General features: G+C 30.1%; 2 protein-coding genes across 5 annotated transcripts in view; one reads left to right on the top strand and one right to left on the bottom strand.

Annotated features, from left to right (window-relative positions):
- Positions 1-468: 468 nt before the first annotated feature.
- On the bottom strand, positions 469-3,514 carry LOC132952951 (piggyBac transposable element-derived protein 3-like). 2 transcript variants are annotated; one of them, XM_061025476.1, is made up of 5 exons: positions 3,260-3,514; positions 2,872-3,046; positions 2,670-2,720; positions 2,449-2,517; positions 469-2,365 (listed from the first exon to the last, which is right to left on the bottom strand). In XM_061025476.1, exons 2-5 carry the CDS (start codon positions 3,041-3,043, stop codon positions 762-764), a joined length of 1,896 nt encoding a protein of 631 aa, XP_060881459.1. In that variant the 5' UTR covers positions 3,044-3,046; positions 3,260-3,514; the 3' UTR covers positions 469-761. The 2 variants fall into 2 exon arrangements, with proteins under 2 accessions (XP_060881459.1, XP_060881458.1); XM_061025475.1 differs by having other exon boundaries at positions 2,872-3,514.
- A 5,825-nt stretch (positions 3,515-9,339) lies between these two features.
- LOC132952368 (RYamide receptor-like) overlaps positions 9,340-24,268 on the top strand; it is a 121,555-nt gene continuing 106,626 nt past the window's right edge. For 2 of the 3 annotated variants that reach the window (XM_061024651.1, XM_061024652.1), the window contains exon 1: positions 9,340-9,568. The gene's annotated coding sequence lies outside the window, so the exon portion shown is untranslated. Of the gene's footprint in view, positions 9,569-14,255; positions 14,275-24,268 lie in introns of those variants that run through there. The other variant, XM_061024653.1, reaches the window with a different exon arrangement.

Raw genomic sequence — 24,268 nt, 5'->3', positions numbered from 1 at the left:
ATTTGCATTTTTTTGCATTTTTTGACAAAATTAACCTTAAATGCATTTTTAGGACAATTTTTGACGTGCATTTTCTTAGTTTTTAGAGCATTTTTCACAATTTCTTCATAACATGAACGAAATTTGTTGCGATTCACAAGAAACTATCGACAAACTGCCGACGTTACGAATAATAAATTATATAATATAGTACCATATATTCATATATTTCATCATAGCTAAGCTTTTCCCCGGAAATTATCACCGTTATATACCTATTATGAATTATTATTTTTATTACACCATACATACATACATACATAGCCACATAGGTACAAGTTATCGTCGATAACAATTTTATCAAAACTTTTTAGCAAAAACAAGTTAAAATATTAACTAAAATCCCAGCCCTATTAATTAGCAATATAGAATTTACAACCAAATTTAACCCTTTCTGGACGATAGCTTAAAAACATTAAAAATATAAAAATTTTTTTGTGAATTTCGATTTTTTTCCTATATCTAAGATAGGGTATGAACAAAAAAATCCATTATTTTTGATCCTTGATCCTTATTTTATCCTGGGACTCAAAAGTCCCGTCAGTCCTTTACGGTCTGGACTTATAAGTCCCGTCAGGCATTTAGGTCACTTTTCTTATACATATAAACAATACAAAAAAAAACACGTTTTCCTAAGGATTTTTTTATTTTAATTTTTAAAAAATACAAACGATTACAATTTAGAGAAAATATTACTTTTTTTATATACTTAAGATGTTTTTTTATAATTCATGATACTCAGAAAAGCAGTTTTTTTTTTCATTGACACATAGATGGACCTTGCAATACGAGCATTTTGAATGTGGTCTTGACTCAATACCTTTATTGCTGCATACTTCACATCTTCCCCGTTGTGTTACGAATGTTGGATGATGGATACCTAGATTTCCAGTGCGGACGTCTCTTGGCATAGAATAAGCTGATTTTCTTCTTTTTAAATTTTTTTGGATTTGAGCTGGTGATTTTTTTTTCTGTGGTAATTGTTTGGTTAGCAAACCTCGTACAACAGCTCTTCTGTATTCCAACACTGGAATTTTCTCAAATAAGGTACAATAAACTACATAAGAATTTACAAACATAATATCGATCAAACCAAAAAACAATCTGTGCCACCACTTGCGAGATTTCCTATCTATATCATACAATGCACGTAATCTGTCAGCATGGTCTACTCCACCCATATATGAATTATAATCTGAGACCACAGTTGGACATGTTACTGAAACTGAAGTACCATCCTTTTCTTTTCTGTTTACAGATGTAACTTCAGAACCATGAAAATTAGATATAAAGTTGACGGCCTTATTATCCATCCACTTAAAAAATGAAATCCCATCTGGTAAAAACTTTTTATCGTGTTCGCCTCTTTTCATTTTTTTGTCTGTACACATCTCTGTAGGTAACCCTTTTCTGTTTGTCCTTATTGTTCCGCAAGCTAGAGTGTTCTCTAGTTTTAGTTTCTGCACTAAAGGTAGTGAAGAAAAATAATTATCAAAGTATATTTCTCGTTGTTCGTTCCAAATTGATTTGGTAAGTTCCAAAACCACTCGTTCACCCAGTCCATATTTGTCAAACTCGTGATTTACAATTTCTTCTTTACCTTGATAAATTTTGAAAGCTAACATGTATCCTTTTTGATCTGCTAGGCTCCAAATTTTGTAACCTCTCTTTACTGGTTTCATCGGATTATACTGCTTCAATGTTGACCTACCCTTAAATTTCACCATACTTTCATCAACACTAACTTGTCTAGTACCAAAATAGTTACGTTTGAAAGATTCATTAAGCTTATCTATTATTGGTCTTAATTTGAATAACTTATCTTTGTTGTTTATAGGCAATAGTGTATTGTCATTACAGTGTAGATGAATGAGAATTTTTTCAAACATATCTCTAGACATAGCATTTGACACAAGTTTAACTCCAAGATCATCTGATGTACTCCAATAGTCTTTATATGACGGTAAACGGTTATATCCCATCAAAAAGTTAATACCTAAGAATACCAGCATATCTTCTCTCTGTATTCTAAGTGTTTTATTTTTTTGTGTGCCATATAAGTTTGTCTGATAAACCAAATCATTCAAAATTGTTTCAACAAATACCATAAATACATCTGTAGGGGTGTTGCATCTACTAAATTCAAACAAATTTACTCCTTCAGGTCTACAATATTCTGGTCTAACAGTATCAATATCTGTCTTTCTTAGCCAAATTCTAGGTCGTAAATTGTCGGTCTGATCTTCCTCCTCAGCCTCAACGTCATCTAAAGTTCTAACTGTATTCTTCGATTTAGGCTTGGTCACTATCTTTTTACTTTTTTTAGCTAAAAAAAATATATATATCATGTTATTTTATTTTATTAATACTAGGTACCAGTACATTTATACAAACATTACATGTACTCACTTCCTTTTTTTTTACCCTTATTTTGAGTTTTCTTAGGAACATATTCTTCATCTGACGACAATTCAATATCTAAAATATCAAAAAAATATCATTAAAAACTAATATAAAACAAAATTAAGATTTGAATTTAAATTTCATAGAATAAGTACAATAAGTAAATTTTGTTGTATAAAAATATATACATGTGTGTAATGTATACATTATACCAAATATTAATTTACCTTTATTGGAGTTACCATCAGCAGTGGGTAGGTTGTTATCAAATACAACATCTAAAAAAAAGTATTTTTCTTATAATTAAGAATTTTATAAAATATAAATAACATAAAATAAAATAAATAAACTAATAAATAAATAAAAAATAAATTAATACATTAATTTATAAAATAAAATATAAATAACTATTCAAGAAAATAAAGTTACCTAAGTTTTGTATATCAAATTCTTCAACATTTTCTACTTTATCCAGTGGATCCAGAGGATGAATAATATCAGATTCATCTAAATCAGAATCTTCAAACTCTGAAACAATATCACCATCGTCAGGAATTTCCTCCAAGTATCTCTCAATTTCTTCAATCTGTATTGAATTCATTTTCTGTGACAAATAATATTCCAAATTGTAGTATTTTGAATTATTTTATGATTTATCACTATGGGAACAAAACTGTTATTGCCTGATGGGACTTATAAGTCGAGTTTAGATTACATGATATAAAACATTATGTAATATTATAATACTATTTATGAGTGATAAAATACATTCTATACGTATAATAGACCTAAAAAAATGAATAATATGCACACTTACCTATATTACAATCCTTTCAAAAAAATGAAAAACACAGGAACACAGCTTGACATGTGGAATCGAAAAATCGAAAAACGAAATGATAATTTTGATAATGATAACAGACTAAAATCACAACTATATTATTTTTTTCTGATAGTGTATGGGACATAGAAGTCCCATCAGTCAGTATGACCAGTTTATTAATATTCTTTAAATTTATACAGATTTTATACTTCGATGGACTTTAAAGTCCCGTCAGTCCAGAAAGGGTTAATAAAACGCACACGAATAAAAGCCAATTATATTTATTTATTTATGAAAAAATGGGGGAAGAGCGATCATAGAAAAAGTTAAAATAAAGTACATAATACATTGATACATAATATTAAAATTAAAACACAAAAATAATTTAAATGTTTTAAACGGGAAGCTTTGTGTACATACTCGTAAATATTCTAATCTGAGACGAACCTATTTTGGTACAGCGGTAACCTCACACCATGGTGCTGCACCGAAGGGGGTAGACACCCCTACCCTCACCCCCATCCCTTGAAGCATAGTAAGCATAGTACTTTATTAATAAATTATAATTAATATTATGTATTATCAAAATTTATATTATGATATTGCATGTTAAAAAACAAAAAACCAATGTAATGAAAACAGATTTCTCTATTGTTCTCACTCACCACATAGACATAGACAGACACACACACAAAAACACAAGATAATTCTTCCAATCAATACTATAGGCATAATACCATATTTTGTATTGCACCAATAGTAATCTTTATTTTGTTTTCCATAGTCCCATCAGTAGAATTTTACATTATAATATTATAATAACGATAACATCTATATTATAATCTGATTTCGATTTTTTTTTTTTTATGACAGTTGTTATTTATTTTGAAACAATTGTTACTCATTTTTCAGTTTATTTCTTTATTATCTTGTTTCCAACTTATGTTATCATAATATGACGTAGGTACTGCGCGTACTCATCTCTGCCCCAGCAGGCGTTACTGTCAATACATCATAATAATTCCTCTCAGTGGCTGCCATCGCCGAAATTGACAAAAATATTATTTGATGTAAACAAATATAAATAGGTATTAAAATACAGTTTACATTTTGAGATGACGTTCGGACAAAAATAAGTTACCACCAGAGTCGTAGTCATATTCACATCGCCGCGTGTCGGCCTCCTCAAAACTTTACAAATTAAAAGATTATAATAAACTAGGTATAACTGCAGAACGACATATTGTTTTGATGTCTTTCCATGTTCTCCGATAGTTCACAATATTTGTTGCAAGGTGACACCGACGAGCCGTCTAGTTTTGCACGTGCGTCACAGAATGAAACCTGACCGCCACTTTGGACTTTAAATCTCTATACGCATACCATTGTTTTTTTTTTAACATAAATATGTTTTAGGCTGGGTACGAACAGATATTTTATTTATCTAACAAATTTTTTCCAATTTTTTTTTTCGTCACCATAGAAACGAATAAAAATTACCTAATTCCCACTATAGATATAATATACACAATTAATTGTCAAATATTATTTATGATTCATATAGTATACACTTTCTTCAAAGTGGAAAATATCGAGTGGCGTTCATGTCACACGATCACCACTTTTTTAAATAAATATTTGCGATTTATTCCGCAATAACCGTGACATTAAAAACAAACACACGCGGGGTAAGCAAACCGTCCTTATAATAATTGAAACACGCGAGTAATCGGTCAATTCGTTATATTGTATAATATATGGCCAACGGGTGAAACATGAAAACTTATATTATAGAGTCCGAAATCTCTTGGATAATTTACAGTGAATTTAAAACTTCCAAGAGCATTATAATATACGACGTGCACGTCCAAAATGGCGAAACTAACAAAGTTTCGGGAAGATTAAATGGTCCCCAAGCGAAGTCCATATAATTGCGCCACCACTTCGATTTACGGTCATTGTATAATAATAATTATATTGTACGTATAAAAATCTCCGAAAATTCGAACCATTGTAATCTTCGCTAAACGTTACGGACGCACGGTAAAAGTTCGATCTTATTGTCTATAGACAGTACATAATACACCCCTACTGTATAGAGTGTGGCCGTAAATAACACGATGGCTATAAAAAGAAATACGACTTTAACGGGCGTATTATTATTATTATTGTTCGAAGTGGTAACCGCGTACTTACGATCTGGTAACGTTGAACGATTGTATAATTTTCGAGAGAATATATTCACCGGCGATATAATATAGTTACGACGATTGCCAATCGGTAACTACAAGATCGGAGGCATCCCTTCGATTTTAAATTATAGACGTGCGACGGATACGATACTGTCGATAAGTCATTGTACATAGTAGGTAATAATAATACTATAAAAAATGTCTATAGATATGTGTATGTCTAATGCGGGTATAAAGTATATCAACATAATGTAGGTATATATATTATATTATATAAGCCATCCCACCCGACGTGGTCCAGACCAAAGATTTGTATTTTTAATAAATAATATATTTGTACAAAATAAATAATAATATGTACTTATGCCATATTTCTTCTAATAATTATAATATTAATATAATATGTAACCAACTACAACCACTAAAACCATAAACACCCTCCAAGTTTCAAGTAATCTATTCATATAATTATTATTGAAAACGATCCAGTCGATTTTTTTAGGCTGTTAGCTTCGGATAAACCAACATCCAATTTTACCCGTGAAAAAATGAAAAAATACAAAGTTTACATTGTATAAGTGTATCTTGGTTTTGGTGTCTCTTTACGTACTAATTCGACCAAGATGGACAGCTAACTTGTGATCAATATCGGATATACCACTATTGGTATGAGTCGAACGTGGGTCAAACTACTTTTTAAACTTTCCTTTTATTCGCAAGAACAATTATGAAATTTTCACAAAACGATTAAGTAGATTTGAGTAATTATTATATTAATTTCTACTAATTATTTCTCCTATAACCAATAGCAACAAACAAAATGTCCATCGCAAATATCAAAAACAATGTTTGAACACCTCTCCGTGTTGCACCTACCGGATCCAATTGTGAATCTAAACCATCCTGGAAACCACTATAACACACACACAAAAATTCATCAAAATCGGTCCGGAAGTTTAGGAGTAATTCAGTGACACACACGGACAGAGGAAATATATTATATTTAAAGATTTAATTTTAACTTCTCCGCAATTATTCGGTATTCAATGATTTCGACTTGTCTATTTTCACCGTAAATTACGAATAAAGTTAATTAAATTTATTATTTAATTCGATTTCTCTAAGTACGACAATAGGTACAAAAACCGTTGTCTATATGAATATCTAGCGTAGGCTGTTGTTGCTAACCTTTTAATTTGTATACGCTCCTATTACAACTATTAAACAATTAAGTTGTCGACTGATATGAATCGGTGTAAAGAATTTAAAATCCGTCGATAGAGTTACGACGATTGGTGATCGGTATAGCAACGAGATCGGAGACGTCCCTTCGGTTTATATAGACGCAACATGGGACCGTCGACAAGTCGATGTGCATAGTAAATATTAGTAATAATTATTAATAAAACGATAATAAAATTAATATCGCGTACATTGAATCGTTCATATTATGGATTGGTGTACGTTTAAATTACCATTCTCCTCTCGTAAATCATGGCACTCAACAACGCCGTTAACGGAAGTGCTACATTTTAACATTACTGCAGCTCTTACTTGTCCTGCAAACACTGACGGAACCGTGAGGGGGGGGGGGGGGGGGGGGTGCATGGGGTGTGGTCGTATATACCTTTCAGCATCGGTATATTTGATCTATATTATAATATTAACAGCTCTGCGGTTATAAAGGTTGCCATCGTAGTGCACTATCAGCTAGAAAATTGATAGTCAGCTTTTATGTTGTTTCATCAAAGACACGTTTTGTTTTCGGTTTACTGACGAGGTGTTAGGGGGGGGGGGGGGGGGGGGGTTTGTCATTATTTTTTTTTAAAACGTTTTCACTCCTATTACAACTATTAACAACTGGTGTCCGGTCGAGATTATATTATGAAACCCGTCGATAGAATTACGACGATTGACGATCGGTCTTATAGCGACGAGATCGGAGACGTCCCTTCGGTTTATAGACGCGACACGGGACCGTCGACAAGTCGATGTACATAGTAATAATTACTAATTAAACGATAATAAAATGAATATCGCGTACATTGAATCGTTTATATTATGGATTGGTGTACGTTTAAATTACCATTCTACCCTCGTAAATCATGGCACTAATAACGCCGTTAACGGAAATGTTTACATTACTGCAGCTCTCACTTGTCCTGCGAACAATGGCGGTACCGCGAGGGGAGGGGGTGCGGTCGTATACACCTTGTACCATCGATAATATAATATTTGATCTATATTATAACATTAACAGACACTACGGTTATAAAGTTCGCCATCGTAGTGCACTATCAGCTAGAAAATTGATAGTCAGCTTTTAAGCTTCTGGATGGTCTATAATGAGTATGTTATATACATAGTATATAGGTATCTGGTAAATGGTCCGTATTATCTACATGTTAAAATTCAACTTGTATATTAAACACTTGTTTCATCAAAAAAACGTATTTTTTTTTCGGTTTTCGGTCATTATTTTTTTATAAAACGTTTTCACTCGCTGGACAGGATAGGGCCTATATAATATATAATAGCACCGCCTACGCCGATGGTACAAATGATACAATAGGTTGTTTAACGAGACGGCAAGGAAATTAAACTTTTATTCGAAACAAATAACGATTAAACACGTACGACTATAGTTCGCCGTTTAAAAAAATCGGCTCTATCGGCCGTCGAAGTACCTATAACCTACAGTGTTGAGTTTATCTAGATGAATATTCTTTTATCTTTTATCTTATCTAGATAAATATAGATTATTAGTTTATACAGTTATCTAAGATAAAAATCACCGTTATCTAGATGAATTTATTTAATTTATTAAACAGCTTTTATTTATTATAATTTATAGGTAGACAATTAAGTAATTTATTAAGTAGGTGATTTTTACTAATAACTATCGATATTTTTGATAACATACTATTAAGTTATTCTATATTTCTACGAGCTTACAGAGAGTTCCACAAACCGCAATATAAAAAAAAATTATTCGATAATTTATCTAGATAACATTATTATAATTTATCTTTATCTTTATCTAGATAAAATTATATTTATCTCGGCTCAACACTGCCTACCTAACGCAGTCGAGGGGCGCGGTAAGCTAATCGAGTATACCAACAACTACCGCGATTCGACGAGGAAAATATGTTTTTCGTCGGACGCATAACCCGCGGTGGAAATATTATATTTTATAATATTCCAAGTCACGTGTCGATTTACCGTATACTTTTCGCGTGTCACTGACTGCCGCGGGGACTCGACTTGGGGGTGGTTCGTAATATCGTAATATAATATTTATGTAGGTATACACCGAGTGTCCCCACAGGGTACACTCTACGACCCGGTTACTTATATTAGGTATACTCTGCAGTACCCTGTACGTGTTTTTGAATTCGGTCTGCGGGACACGAGACTATGTAACAACTGTTGGATCATAAATTCCTACGACTTACGGTTTTTTTTTTCGAATACTCTTGTATTTTGCGCACGCGCAACAGCTCAACTATTTCTGTGTTCCCCGCGGACATACGGTACCTATATAATATGAGTGTGTTTGTGTGTGAATGTAGGTGAGGCGGCAGATCGTCCGCGGCAGCTGTCACCTCTGTTTTTTTTTGTCGTGAGTACCAGCTGTATATACATATATATAATATTATATATATAAGTGGAATAAAATTGACATAAAATATTAATACAAAATATATATTGTAAGTATTGCACGAGGCGGATTTGTCGTCGGCGCGGACGCTCGAGCGGACCTTTGCGCGAGTTGCGTCGACGGCGTTTTTTGCGCAAGTGTTCGAATCCCGGCGGCGCGGCGGGTACCTATAAACACGCGCGTGGAGAGAGACGAAAACCGTTTAAATGTCGGTCGGCCCTCTTAGGCGTCAGTCGTCCGACACATCGCGACTTTGGCCGGTCCGCCCGCTGTTGGATACGTCCGCGTGAACACAACGTATAAACCACCACCACTCGACGACGACAACAACAACAACAACAACAATAACAACAACATCGCCCAGGTCAGTGGTGTCTGCAGCGTCAGTGTAGTGGCGTCTACGCGATATTGTAAAATATATTATTTTCCGCGGATGACTCTATGACGGTAAGTGATAATAATATATATTATACGATATTAGATCCACTGTGGTGAATCCGTTTAACACGACTGAAAGTCCCCCCCCCCACCCCCTAATCCACCGTTTTAGGTACGATATAGATTATCATATTATATTCCTATTGTTTACACAGAACACAAATTGTTTGAAAATGTTGATGACATTTTTTTCTTTCATCGTTATAAAGGTGGTCTCAAAACTCACCCCCAAAATAATGATAATATGTAATATATACTCCGTAAATATTCAAGAATGTTAAGTATTTTTAACCAATTTTTTTCTATTCATGTGTATATTTTTCTGATATTGTTCTGATTTCTAAGTAATTTATCTGTATTACATATTATATGACTGGCCCGTTTTACTCACTTGAATAAATTTTTATCATTATTATTATTATCATACATGAACGCTGGACTTTACATTTCGTACTTACAATAACCTAACCGAATGTTTGATTGTATGCGGCGCTGTTTAATTTATAGAAAAAAAAATAATAACATTTATCAAGGACGGCTGTCAAATCCTGAACGATATTTTTTACGATGCCAAATACTGTAGTTCGTGTCTTGATTATGTAATTCCTAGAAGCTTGTTCGTACTTTTTGTAGGCAGGCGCCTGTGATAATTGATAAATTAGGTCGTGACTAACTGTTTTAGTAATCGCCATTACAAGATTATGTCCATTTAAATGCATATTTTTTTTTTTTTATAGAATTCAATCGGGTTATTTACGTTCTTTTTGTTCAAATTGCTTAAAGAAAATACATATATTTTTTCCCTTTGATAAATAAATATAAATTGCATATATTATATTATAATTCTACACTTTGAATACAAATTTATTTAAATATAAATTAAATTGCAGTACTTTTTTATTTTTTTGAATGATGTAAACTACGGACTAGAATTGATATTTTGAACAAACGTAGTTTTTTAATTAATTATTCGTATAGACGCTATATTAGTATTGAAAATATAAAGACAAATTATCTTAAGCTCTTAAATAATTATTTCTACCACTAAATAAAAATCCATCATAACATTATTATAAGCATTACGTAATATTAAAAAACAGCACTAAATAAAATGTTATAATTTATAAAATTAATTTCATTTTATGAACAAAAAAATGCAATTATTTTTAGTTAGCACGCAGTTTTACAAATCACATGAAATATTTGAATAAAAATATAGCTTTTAGTTAGTGACTTAGTACTTACGTGTTATGTTCTCAAACATTTATCATTGTACATAATTCACTAAGGGGAAAAATATGTAGAAGAATTAATATTATTATACATAATTATAATGTGTTATAAATTTGTAATATTTATTATATTTATTTCGATGTGGTAAAACAAAAAAAAATAAAAACATAAATAAACTCATGGAAACGAATATTAAACGAAAACATTTTTATCGGTATTTTACAAGTAGGCTAAGGTACACAGTGTTTTAATCTTACCTACTTACGCCATTGTTTTTTTTCAAGGACTCGACTTCTATCTTTATTATATTTTCCCCTTTGGTCGTCACGTCTCGATTACACTATTGAGGTTTTCGATTAAGATCACATTTGTACGATTGATTTTTCAATTTAAACAATAGCAATCGAATACACTGTCGATTCGAAAACAATGTCCCGCTATTGATACCTAAATTCAATATCTATGCACCACATCACTGCTAATCGGATTTAGGTAAGTAAATTGTACTTGTTCTTATTGTACATCACCGTTATAATATGATTGCTTAACGTTTTAACGTTTTAACGTTGGAAGTTTCCAAAACTTAACAATACTTTGTGTAAGCAAATCACTTAAGATATTTTACTTATAAATTTGAAAGGATTTATATTTGTTTAATTTATATATTATTGTGCACATAGATAACATTTTTCATTATGATAATCTTTACGTTAATAATTTCTAAAAAGTTTTTTTTTACAAAAATACCATATTATTATCTTCAAATTGTTCTTTATGTCACATTCTTCTTTCCAGATAAATAATTATTATTTTTAACAAAAGAAGAAAATGAACACAAATTCATATTTTAAAATATAATTCATTTTAACTGAGTTAAAACTTGACTGTCTTCCTTTGTCGCTTGTTTTTCTTACATGATGAATACAAGAGATTCAAACTAAGTGGTCACACGAAAATGATGTTTTTTAACGAGAAGTTCATACCAAAGTCTTTGCAGAGTCTTTTGTAAGGCGAGTACTTAGTTATGAGACTAAACTTTAAGTCACAAATAATTAAGTTACAAAAATTGATGATTTTTACTTTTTAATGCATATCAGATTCTTGCATGAATAATAATGATGATGATAATTTTTGGATTTATAATAAGACATAATTTTAATTATTTATATTCAACCATATTTCTAAGTTTTTATTTTCAAATAGTTACTTTGAAAATAACGTTTTCTTTAAAATAATGTTTGGTAGTCACATTGTACAATAGTAATGAATTTTAATATATTTTATAATCAATGTATTTCAAAATGTTATTTTAGAAGGTATAGATAATATTTGTCAAAATAATAATATAACGACCGTTCCATAACACGATAATAGTTGGATTACTGCAGGATTTTATTTTTGTTAACAGCTACACTATTTTGATTTATACGCAGAAACGAGGCTCCCATCGATTATTCAGGTGTTTGACATTAAATTAGTTGTTGTGCATAACTTTTGATTGGCTTGACATTTCAACAAAAACACTTTTTCATAAACCCTTGTATGTAAATAGTTGAAAGGTAGTAATAGCCAGTGGAGTGTTTTGGATGTTTTGCAGACAACACTCCCTCGTCAGCCGTTTTTATGCAAAAAATAAATTTAATGCTTCTGTTATCTAAAACATGTTTTCGTATGGTTCTATTTCATATATTATTTTGAAAATTGATTACTTTAGCGGACTGTACGTGACCTCTCCTCTCACCTGCTTCCGACACCAAATTATATTTAAATATAAAATCAAAACAATACCCTAAAAATATAATCCTGGTTACGTGCTTGATAATAACGGTATTTAACAAAATATGGTTATACATCGATCCCAAAGTTCAGAAAATATGTATTAACACGCACGGAGGTACAACAATTTCCTCACTTCACGGTATCATTTAGTGTTAGCTATACCAACGTACTTGTAAGTTTTAAATAGTTTTAAATAATCTAGTTGTTAAATTATGTTTGTTCCATACATTGGTTATTCAGAACATTGACGAATTTGGGCCAACAGTTTTAGGATTTTAATGATAAGACGAGAGAGGTAAATGCGAATTTGTTGAATATATTTAATTTTTATTTTTGTACCACCCATTTGACTTAAAAATTGTTCTACATCCAGATGAGGTAAACCATAAATAATCATTAAATGAATCTGTATTTTAATCATGTAATTATTTATTACTTTTAAACATCACTATGTGTACGAGGAACTGATGAAACATTTGAGTAGAATGAAAAATACGAATTAATCAATACGAACTGTGTATACATTTCTCGGTATGATTATTATATTAGTATTTTTTAATCATTACAAATAGTAATAAATAACATAACTGCAGATAGCTGTTCGATTCTATAATATATGAGTGGAGGGCGGATTTATAGTTTTGTAATTTTTTTCAATTATATTTTCAGGCAGAAAGAGTACTTCAGAGATACAATTTACACCCAAAACTATTAATCAAACAATTAATTAATTTTAATATATTTTTTTCCAAAAATAACCATAAGGGTAGAATAGTTCTCTAATGTTTTGTTATTAAATTACATGTAGATGACAGTTTTAGTGATAGTAACTTTAGCAGTATCTAAGGCAGGAACCTACATATTATATTACAAAGGTCTAAAAAAAGGTCCAAAATAAAATGATACAAATTATGCATTAAACAACGATAAAATATAAATATATGTTTATTTATTAAAAATTTAACTGAAGGCCAATGAGTTCACTATAGTTAAAATAGTAATAAAAAAAAAAAAATGATAATAATAAATATATTGTGTAAGGTGTGCTGCATAGCGTATTCGTATATTATTTATCCAACAATAGATAATATTATGAGTAGGCATTATACGGGATTATAAAAATTTATTAACACATGGTTTATATTTTTAATTGTTTTAAAATGATAAAACCTTAGTTATAATTAATATTCATAATTTATAATAAAAAAAAACACGTTATATTTTAAACTTATGTGACCATTCATTTACAACGCACTGCGCTACGTCATTTATTATTTTACGCAAGGGTTTTCATTTTATGGACCACTTAACACTAAAACAATATCATGCATATTTTATAAATAATCACATTATATAGTTAAAAATATTTGAAAAAAAAAAAATTGCAACTACCCTATATGCGGTAGGTACATTATTATGTCATAATGTTTTAAACTATTTTATCTGGGGTTTTGTTTTTTTTACTGCGTTTCGTAAATAATATGTTTATTTGATTTGTATCTGCTGCTGTTGTGTTTGTCAATACTTATAATATCTTTTTTTAAACAAACGTTGTGAAAAAAAACTGTACAATATTATACTCAATACATTAAAGGCATTCACTGTTCAAATAGAACATGAAGTGTAAATCGATACTCAATCAGTTGTTATTATATTTTCATTTTATAGACAATCGCTCGTCATGAATCATATGCACTACTGCAGTAAGTACAGTTTACACAGCGGTACTTCTTTTAATATAGAAATTACATCTAAAAAATAATCGAAATACAATTATTAATATTGGTACTTACATAATATGTGTATTGTGTATTTAAAAAAACTAACCATATAACCTACTCGATATATTTTTTCCTCAACAATAAAATACGATAAATATTTTTGTATTATTTTTGTATGATTAATTCCACAACACCATAGGGTTATTGGCTCATAGAATCAGAAATATGTTTGTGTTATCAAGTATAATCATGACAACGAAAACGAATATTTTTCAAAATCGGTTGGACCATAAAATATCTGTAGGTACCCAGCCCAAAAACATATATTTTATGTCATAAGAATAATCAAAACAAAACGTTTTTAGACGTATTCTATAAACTGTAACAACTTACTACGATGATAATATAAGATAGGTCCTAATCCTAACGAAAACATTTATTCGTTAATGCATTTCGTGCAAAGTGATAAAAGTGATAATCTCGAACACTTATTTAATGAATAATATAATAATGCTAAAACTGCTAAAACTGCGCAAAAATGATGCGTTTAAAATTTTCCAAAGCTAAAATTATTATTTTAAAAATTAATATTTAATTTTGGGTGATCATTATGTAGGTAGTGCAAAAACGTGTCATACGAAAGACACATATTTTATAACTGCTCTTCGTCTAAAATGGTCGGACATTTATTACAGTCCAGTTGGCCGAAACCTCTGGTCAGTGTCCAACATTCAAGAGGCACTCAACCGAAAAATGAAGGTTAGGTTAGCGGAAGAATCAAATATCAGAATATGAATTATGCTTTATGTACGAAAGGCCCTTTATTATTTTTAATTTCTATTAATTACAAAATTAATTCATTGCAATTAGTTAATAAGAGTGTTCATTTTAAAATTTAAAACCCTGGGGACGAGTCTTTGATAAAATAAAGCCATGTTAATAAAGAAAATCTAATACTTAAAACGTTTTATTATTAATTTATTAATTATTTATTTTTAGACATTTAGACTGGAACTAATTAAAATTAATTAACTAATAAGTACGATTTAATCTATACAGTTTTCTACATCACTGACAATTGGCAAATCGTCTTCAGTGTAGTTACATAACACTTCTAAATCATACAAAATATTATAGAATATGTATCCACTTAAAAGTAACATTATTTTCTGTGGTAGTTGTATACTTTTACTGTGTATTTTGAACTCAATGTTTTATAATTATACTTTGATTTGACAATATATTTCGTTAATTCCTGTGGAAAATTAAATTTAAAATTATCGTCTGAAAAACACTAATAGTTTGATTTTAAACTAATTACCTCTTCGTAAGCAATTTACATAATATAGTCTGTTAAAATTATTTATCGTCGGCTGAAACTAAATGAAAAATACCAGTCAGGTGTAGACAATTTGAGATGAATGGAATTTTGGTATGCTAAGTGTATTCTTTCTTATTTAACAAAAATGTGTTATAAAAGCTGTTCAATTTCAAACGCATATTATAGCTGACATTTTCAACAAATTAAAAAAAAATCGTTTTTGTTAAATTTGATTAAAAAGTGCATAAATTATAGCGGAACATAAAATTAGTTACAAGACAGTACTTAAATTATTACAACTACATATACCAGCTATATCATCTGAGCACAACCAAGTTTGACAGCTGGTATAGTTAGTTGATAGTTAGAATATGACAAATGTATGATACTTAAACTTATAAAATAAATCGTATTCATGTATACACGTCATACATGGCATACGTATATAATATGGATTAGTGATCAACAAATGGCGTAGAACGAACTTTATCAGGCCAAAAGACAGGAAATTCATTTTTTAATTATTAGTTTTTATGATGAATGAGTTTTTCATTTGTTTTAATTTTTTTGATTTTGACTGCACAAATAAGGATAAAAATGCAGGTGCATACAATTTTGATGCCCCCCCCCCAAAAAAAAAAACATCCTGATTTTCTAAAGTGGCTATTCAAAAATAGCAATTAGTGGTTCCTGATATAGATGATAACCAAAAACTGTAGTGTTTTTTTTAAACTATTATTTACACCTATTCTACTTTTAAAACCAACAATGAATATTAAATTAATGTAATATAAGTTTTTAAATAAATCTAAGGTACCAGACTAGGTACCCATAAAACGACGCTTATTGTCCAATGATATCTATTAATCGAGCCACTCGGGTGTTAGACACAGTATTTACAGACACGGTTAAAATATTTCACTCGACAAAATAAAATCGGATTTCTGGTATAATGATGATTACCTATCGGGGTTTGGGGTCTTTAAACATTTAAAATCATAAAATTAGCAGTTAAAAAACATTATAACCAGCAAAAAAACGAATCTCAGAAATGGTAACCCCCTCCTCCTCCTCCAAAAAAAAAAATAAAAAATAGAGCCTCCCCGAAGACTTCCACCTATTTCATCTTATATTATAAAACACTAGGTTTTGTGTCTGTGCTGAGTATATTCTTTCGAGACTACAAAATCCAATTAGTTTTTGTCGGTGGCTACCACCTGCGTCGTATCAAAGCAGAAAATATATAATACAAAACAGAAAAAAACCGAAAAAAAGAGTTTAAAAAAAATTACTGATAAGTATCATGATCAAAAATATAATCTTTCAAAATTCGTATTTGAAATCGTAGTAACATAACGATATAAATTTGTATAGCATTCTCCTAAATTGTAGGCGTCATATCAAAAGAATAAATAAAAACTTTAAGTTCCGAACCATACTCATTAGTTATTGGATCAATAAGTTCGTTTTAATTTATTAGTTTCAATAAATAAGTGTTGACAGAATTGAAAACGGCTTATCGATGCAGGTTACTATCCAATGATTATCAGAGACTTATTTGGCTTAAGAAATGGAACTATAGATGTTATAGACAACATTTCCATTGTGTTAGGAAGTACGATAATCTGAACATTTCGTTAAATATATGTGAGATGAATGGTAATAATTATTGTATTTGGACGATGAAGTTTGTGAGGTACTTAAGCGATGATTATATAGATCGTAACCCGCACATTCACCTAGTGGGTCATTGCGGATGAGAGACTTAGAGTGCCATCCAGAGGAGAAGCTCGTAGGATATTGTCAATTTTGCAGCCTACGGAAGAAACAGGTAATATAAGAATATTATTAAATTGCGGTTGGAAAGCTCGCGATTAACATTGGTGGAATGCATAAACTACTGCTTTCAGGCTTCTTCTACCGGTCGATTTGCATGGACTATGATAATCGACTAATTTTAAATACAAATAATTTTTTTGTTGACATTTTTATAGTAATAAAATTACCGTCAGTACTTACCAATTTCATTCAATAACATAATATTATTATAAGTAGGTTAGGTACCATCGTTCTGAAAATGTTCAAACACATTTCGTAAAACGATAACAAATCGAATTGTAAATGTTGATTAGATATTTTTAATGGATACAATAGAGGACATTTGATATTTTTGAACAGCCATTCAATATACTTGGAAAGGGTAAAATATTTTATTTTATTAAATACACGGGTTAATAATTGGAGTTGTATCAAACGTGATAAATAATATGAAAAAAGTCACGGGAAACATTCCGACATCATCGTAGTTCTTTGTAAATAATATGTCCCTAGAGATAATGTTATTACTTATGTGTGTAACATGCTTCGAGAAAGATTAATTGTAGTCTTACGTTTACTAACAAGTAAATATTATTATATATAATTAATATTTATTTTATTGTTATAGAAATTTAATCATTGTGGTTCCGACGAATTACGATAAATTCAAAACGTAATTTGATGTGTCAAGATAAAATATCCAACGACTTATACCTATGTATAATTACTATATTATATTATGCTCTGTTCGTTCAATATTTAATAGGATATACATTTTAATTAATTAATTAATTATCATATAATATGATTAATTAGCGATACCTAATGAAAATATACTCAGCTAAAAACACATAACAACGACGAACGAATAATTTCTAACCGATATTATTATTTTTTGTTTCATTACCTAGCGAAATAGACAGGTAGATACTCTCTGTTGTAATGATTAAAAAATAAAAAAATAAAAAGGAACAATATCGTTAAATTTAAGAATATATTTTATTATGGAATATAAATGAACGATTTGATTCGAGCCAGCTTGACGGAATGGTTTTCGGATAATTTTAGTATCCCGGTGGTTACCATCATTAACCACTCAAAACCACTAAAACGATGAATGTTTGTTTTTTTTACCAACGTTAGAAGGTTGATTCTCTCCGACAGAATTATGATGGATTTTGGATATATGTGGTCCTTTTTAGTTTCATTTATAATATATACACAAACTACGGCAACTTATTTTTTTTGACACGAATCCTATGAATTGTTTTAAATTTGCGAAACGCGATGATATTATTGATTATTATTGTTTCAATTGTTTCATAATATATATTTAGTTTTGTTATTTTAGATTTGAGAACTGGAAATTATGATTTATGATCTGTTTTAGTAATACACTATTATTTTTTCGAACGCGCCATGATTCGTGTTAACTTATTTTAAAATTTATTTGAATTTATATTTTCGTGATTGACAGAAGAAAAAAAATGGTTTGGAAAAACAGTATTCTTATAAATATTTTATAGGATATTGATTTATAATATTATTATTATTTGAATACCACCAAAATCATATTTTTTCCAATGTATAATGTATAAAGTATAAACCAACTCTAACCTAACCTGCTCAACATTTGCAACTGACAGCCTGCAAGAAGGAAACTGAAATCGTTGATGAACGTGACAGACTTGGCATACTGACTTTAATAATTGTACAACTAACGGAAGTTGTTGACTGTTTCAATTGACTTAATAATATTGGACGATGAAACATGATTAGGTAGGTAGGTAGTCAAAATATGTCAAACAGAACTAAAACAATATAATACGGTAAAACTATGTTATATTATATGTTATCTTTAAATGGCTGCTTAAATAATATTAATTCGTTTTACTAAAATGTATAATGTGTGTACGACTGCTAATAATATAACAATATAATTGACAACCGTCAGATAATCTCCGACCAGAGTATTATTATAATAGTGAATACGTATTTTTGATTCGTCAAATTAAATAATTTTTTAATTCAAATTTTAAGCAACCGATTTAAATATTTCATCAATCTTGGAATACCATGAAAAGAAATACTGCAACGAAAATACTGACAGTTCGAAAAAGATTCTGCTTTAGTATTCTATATTTTTCACATTTTCAAATGTGCCTTTACCTGCTTTGAGAATCTGAGCCAAGTGAAGGACCCACTGGTGTTACAACAATGTGTATCTTATTTATTTATGTATTTATTTAGGTCGGAGTAGTGTTGCCTTTTTACAACAAAGGATAGTGAATCGTCGCATTTAAAAAAAATATTTCTAACTGAAAATCGTTTATTGATATGTGCTGAAATAGAAATGTACGGTAAAACAATACGTGAAAAAAAAACTAAAAGTTTTTCACATAAAACTAGAGTAGGTATTATATTATGGCTTCGAGATAATTTTTAATTTGTAACTCACTCACCTGCCATGCCACCAATTTTAAAATCACATAATTGTTTAAAAGTTAATTTGATAATAAATACTTTTGATTTTATTTAATTAACTGCATACCTTTAATGTAAATTAAATTGCGTTTGATGTTGAATAAGTGTTACTTTCAGGTAGGTTCGTTTAATCCATTTAAATTCATAAATAATCATTTTTAATGCAGATTAAAAAAAAAATTAACTCGACCGAGCAATTATTTTCCATTCTGACATTCTGAATTTGATACTTTTATTTCATTTTTATTACAACAAAGCAAATTGTTTTATCCGCTTATCTCGATATAATGTTCAGTTTCCATTGTTAATCATTAATTAATGTTAGGAAAAAAAAGATTGGTAGGTATTTACATTCAAATCAAAAGCAAACATTTGTGTCACCCACCAAATACATCCTTTGTATTTCTTAATAATTAAATATTTTCACATAGGTATTTTGTAGAAATGTCGTTAAAATAAAATACAACAAATAAGTTTTGAAGTATTCACACCCATAATATTTTTATAAAGCAATTTAAAAAACCAAAACAAAACTTTTAAAACATTTCATATTTGTTCCATATTTTTCTGATCATTATGACTTTTGGACGACTAAATCAAATTATTAAGTGGATTCTTGACTGAAGTTGTCATACAGAAGTATAGTTGGGGTATCTCCTAATCTCTGGACTAATGGAGGGTTGAAGAAAAAATTTAATTAGTGAAAGACATTATCTTATACTTTAAAATAATATATAAAACGGAATCATTAAACCGTAGAAAATTTCCATTTAAAACAGATTTTCATTTAAGTTGACTAAATGAAAACATAATATCTTATGAAAAAAAAATACTTTTTTAATTTAAAAACGCATAGGTTTACCAACAATCATAATTGTTGGTAAAGCGTTTTATTTTTTATAGTTAAAAAAAAAAAATAATTAATAGTTTGAATTAATTTCTGAAATGTATTAAAATAAATTAATCAACAACGACGACATCTATAGAAATAAAAAAATTAGACTTGAATTTCGATGTGGAAATCTAATTTAAACTAGTAATATAGCGTCAGGTTAGTGGACAGTGTGCGACTTTATCTACATAAATTACACGTCCGCCACATATGCAATATAATTTCCGATACTAAATATATTATTATTATTATTATTTGTATAACTATTGTAATTTTAAGGTTATTGTATTCTTACAAACAAGGTAGCATATCGTGTGCATTTCAGAGTTTTCCTTTTCAAAAGTTTCCCACGTTGACGATGTTGGGTGATTCATCGCCGTAAGATTTTTCAACTTTATAATATTATATCGTAATATTATTAATGCCTAACCCGGTGGGTCTCAATCCTTTTCGTCCGAGTACCACCTAAAAATATTGAAACGAGTATACTTAGATGGTTATTACTCATTTTTTTTTTTTTTTTATTGGGTAACCCACGGCAACATAGGCCATTGGGTGTGGGGGAGGGCACTGTAGGTTTTTAAATTGGGTAGGTTGGTACACATGTGTGTTGTGTTTTGGCAGAATTTCTAATAGGGCACCATTAGAAAAGGTTTCTGCCGTGCCCCGGGTGGGGGGATGGCGGCACTTGTTCTCCGGACACCGTGACTTGCCCGAAGAAAAATGCCGCCCACGGCCAAGGTATCGAACTCGGGTCGGCCACTCCGTCCCCCCTTATTACTCATTATATAGAGGTATTTAATGTTTTTGGTTAAAGAACTTATTTAATTAATTACATTTTTTTTTTGTTATGAAAAATATTGTTATTTTAATTATTTTCCATTTTTTTTTTTTATTAGGGTTGAAGCTTCGACTACTAGGTCATTAGCCTGTGGTACTGTAGGGGAGGGTACTGTTGATTTGTTTTACACGTGTGTGTTTGTTTTGGCAGAACTTTTAATTTGGGCACCCATAGGTATCTGCCATGCCCGGGTGGGGGATGGCGGCACTTGTTCTCCGGACACCGTGACTTGCCCGAAGAAAAATGCCGCCGGCGACCGAGGTATCGAACTCGGGTCGGCTGTGCCGCAGCCGACGCCTTAGTCCACTCAGCCACTACGTCCCTCTATTTTAATTATTATTTTACCTAATGATAATACAATGGTATACATACTTGAAATTTGAATGAAAACGTTTTGTTATTTTGAATTAACAATACAAAATGTCAATATCTGGCTGGTAACCTTCAGTCACAGACATAGAACAAGAAATTATCGTACGCACGTTTATTCACTATTTATACATAATCTCATTTATTTATTTAAAGCACCCCAAAGGAGTAAATAGTACTGCCATAGTTATTATAGTCGTACAAGAGGTTGTTGAAATAATATTTAATATTTAAACAAAGAAGAGAGAGGGAGAGAAACAAAAGCAACAAATATTATAATATAATAGGTATACAATAAATGCACGTAGGTTTAACTAATATTCATGTTCATTATCATGTTTTTTAATTGTGAATCAAAAGAAAAATCTAAGTTAGGTACATTATTATTACAAGAGCCTAAAAGGCGATACTCGGGACTACATTTAATTAAATTGGTCGAGCATTGAGACACTAAAAAAGGGCTATTATTTCTAGAATTGAAAGTTGGAATTTTAGAGTTTATCTTCATCAGAAATTCTGGGCAGGATAGTTTACCGTTTATTAATTTACGAACAAAAGCCATGCCATTATGTAATATAGCCTTCTAGAATATTACAATTTTAATATTAGTTCTGATTTTTTTTCCTCAAACCGAGATTTTGTACGAGTACTAGGTTGAAAACCGCTAAGTCCTGACTCATAAAATATTGTAGTTGTATTTGAAGTTTGAAAAAAAATGTTTTCGTTTTTTAATATTTATGAATATATTTCAAAAAATGTCGAAGATATATTTATTTATACCTAAACGTACAAAGTTTTTAAAGTGTGGCATAGAAGTGGTGTAAACGAACAAATTTCAAAGGAAATAAACCATTTTATTTTCATTTTTCCATACAGGTATCACAACACCAAAAGTACCAATAAACTTTTAATGAGTATAAAGCTCAACTCTGAACTTGTGAACTATGTTTGATATTGGATATTCACATAGTATAAACACTATAAACTATAATAACTGAATGTGGTTTAAAAAACATATAGACATCCATTGCAGTAGGTAGGTAGTAAATTACAAAAAATAAATTGTGGATATAATATGTCAAATATATCTTGTTTTCGTAAGCACTTGTATATTTTGTATTTTGTATTTGGAATATTTTATTTTTAATCGGTGACTTTCGTGTTCGTCAAAATATTGTATTGAAACTAATTAAATAAATATTTATTACTCTGAAAATGTATTGTAAGATATAAACCATAAAAACGTAAAAAGATTGTTTTCCTATGCTATGAAAAGCTGATTGAAATGTATAGGTTAGCCTATTAGCTATGGGCGTAGTAGGTAATATTATCCTAAAAAGTAAAAAATAATAATACAATATTAGATTTTCGGAAGTTTAAAAAGTAACTGTCTTAGTTATTAAAATGTTTGTACTAAGGATAATAGTCCTTAAAAATAGCTTTAGAAAAATATAAAGTAGACATAATATTGAAACTATTATTACTTGAGACATTTTTATAAATTATTTATGTTGATAGATTTATATATTAATGACTAAAATGTTCATATCACCATAGCCCCCGTATCTAAATATCTCCTATGTCCTTAGAAGTTAGAACACAAAGTTAAATGGCTCAAAAACTACTCGAATGAATTTTGATTCTGATACGTTAAATTTTCAGAAAATTATACGCATAATAACTTACCCAGTATATCGTCACTTAAGAACTATTGGAGCCAATCTAAGAAAATCCGAATTTCCGTTTTGTATACCAACAACACACTTGAGACCATGTTTTTAGTTTTGAAGTTAGAACGATACTGAGAAAAATCGAAATAGTATCGTGGCCTATCTAAAATCGTTTATCGTCATGGCCAATCAGATATAATGGCCCGCATCTAAAGTGCAAATATTACTCCATCAGTCAAAATCTCACGAATTTCAAGTTAAAATTAATTGTTGGTAAAAACATCTTTGCAGTGAGACGCAGCACACCGTTTTCTGAGTTAATAATTATTCAAAGAGATACGCTATAGAGATTTTCCAAAATTCCTAGCGACGAACAGCTGGTTTTCGGTTTTTCTGAAAATTCGGAAAAACTGAGACTATCCATTATTATGGTTCCCGAGTTCCCGACATATTATAATTCTATACATAGTAACATAATATTATCATACGAGCTCATTTAAAGGTAGAAAATAGTACACATGCCTATATACCTACGTTTTGCGACCGGGCCAATAACGCCTAAGTAGAATATGACGACCATT

Source organism: Metopolophium dirhodum, chromosome 9, assembly GCF_019925205.1.
Source record: "Metopolophium dirhodum isolate CAU chromosome 9, ASM1992520v1, whole genome shotgun sequence".
NCBI lineage: Eukaryota > Metazoa > Arthropoda > Insecta > Hemiptera > Aphididae > Metopolophium > Metopolophium dirhodum.
This window is presented reverse-complemented; position numbering and strand designations above follow the sequence as displayed.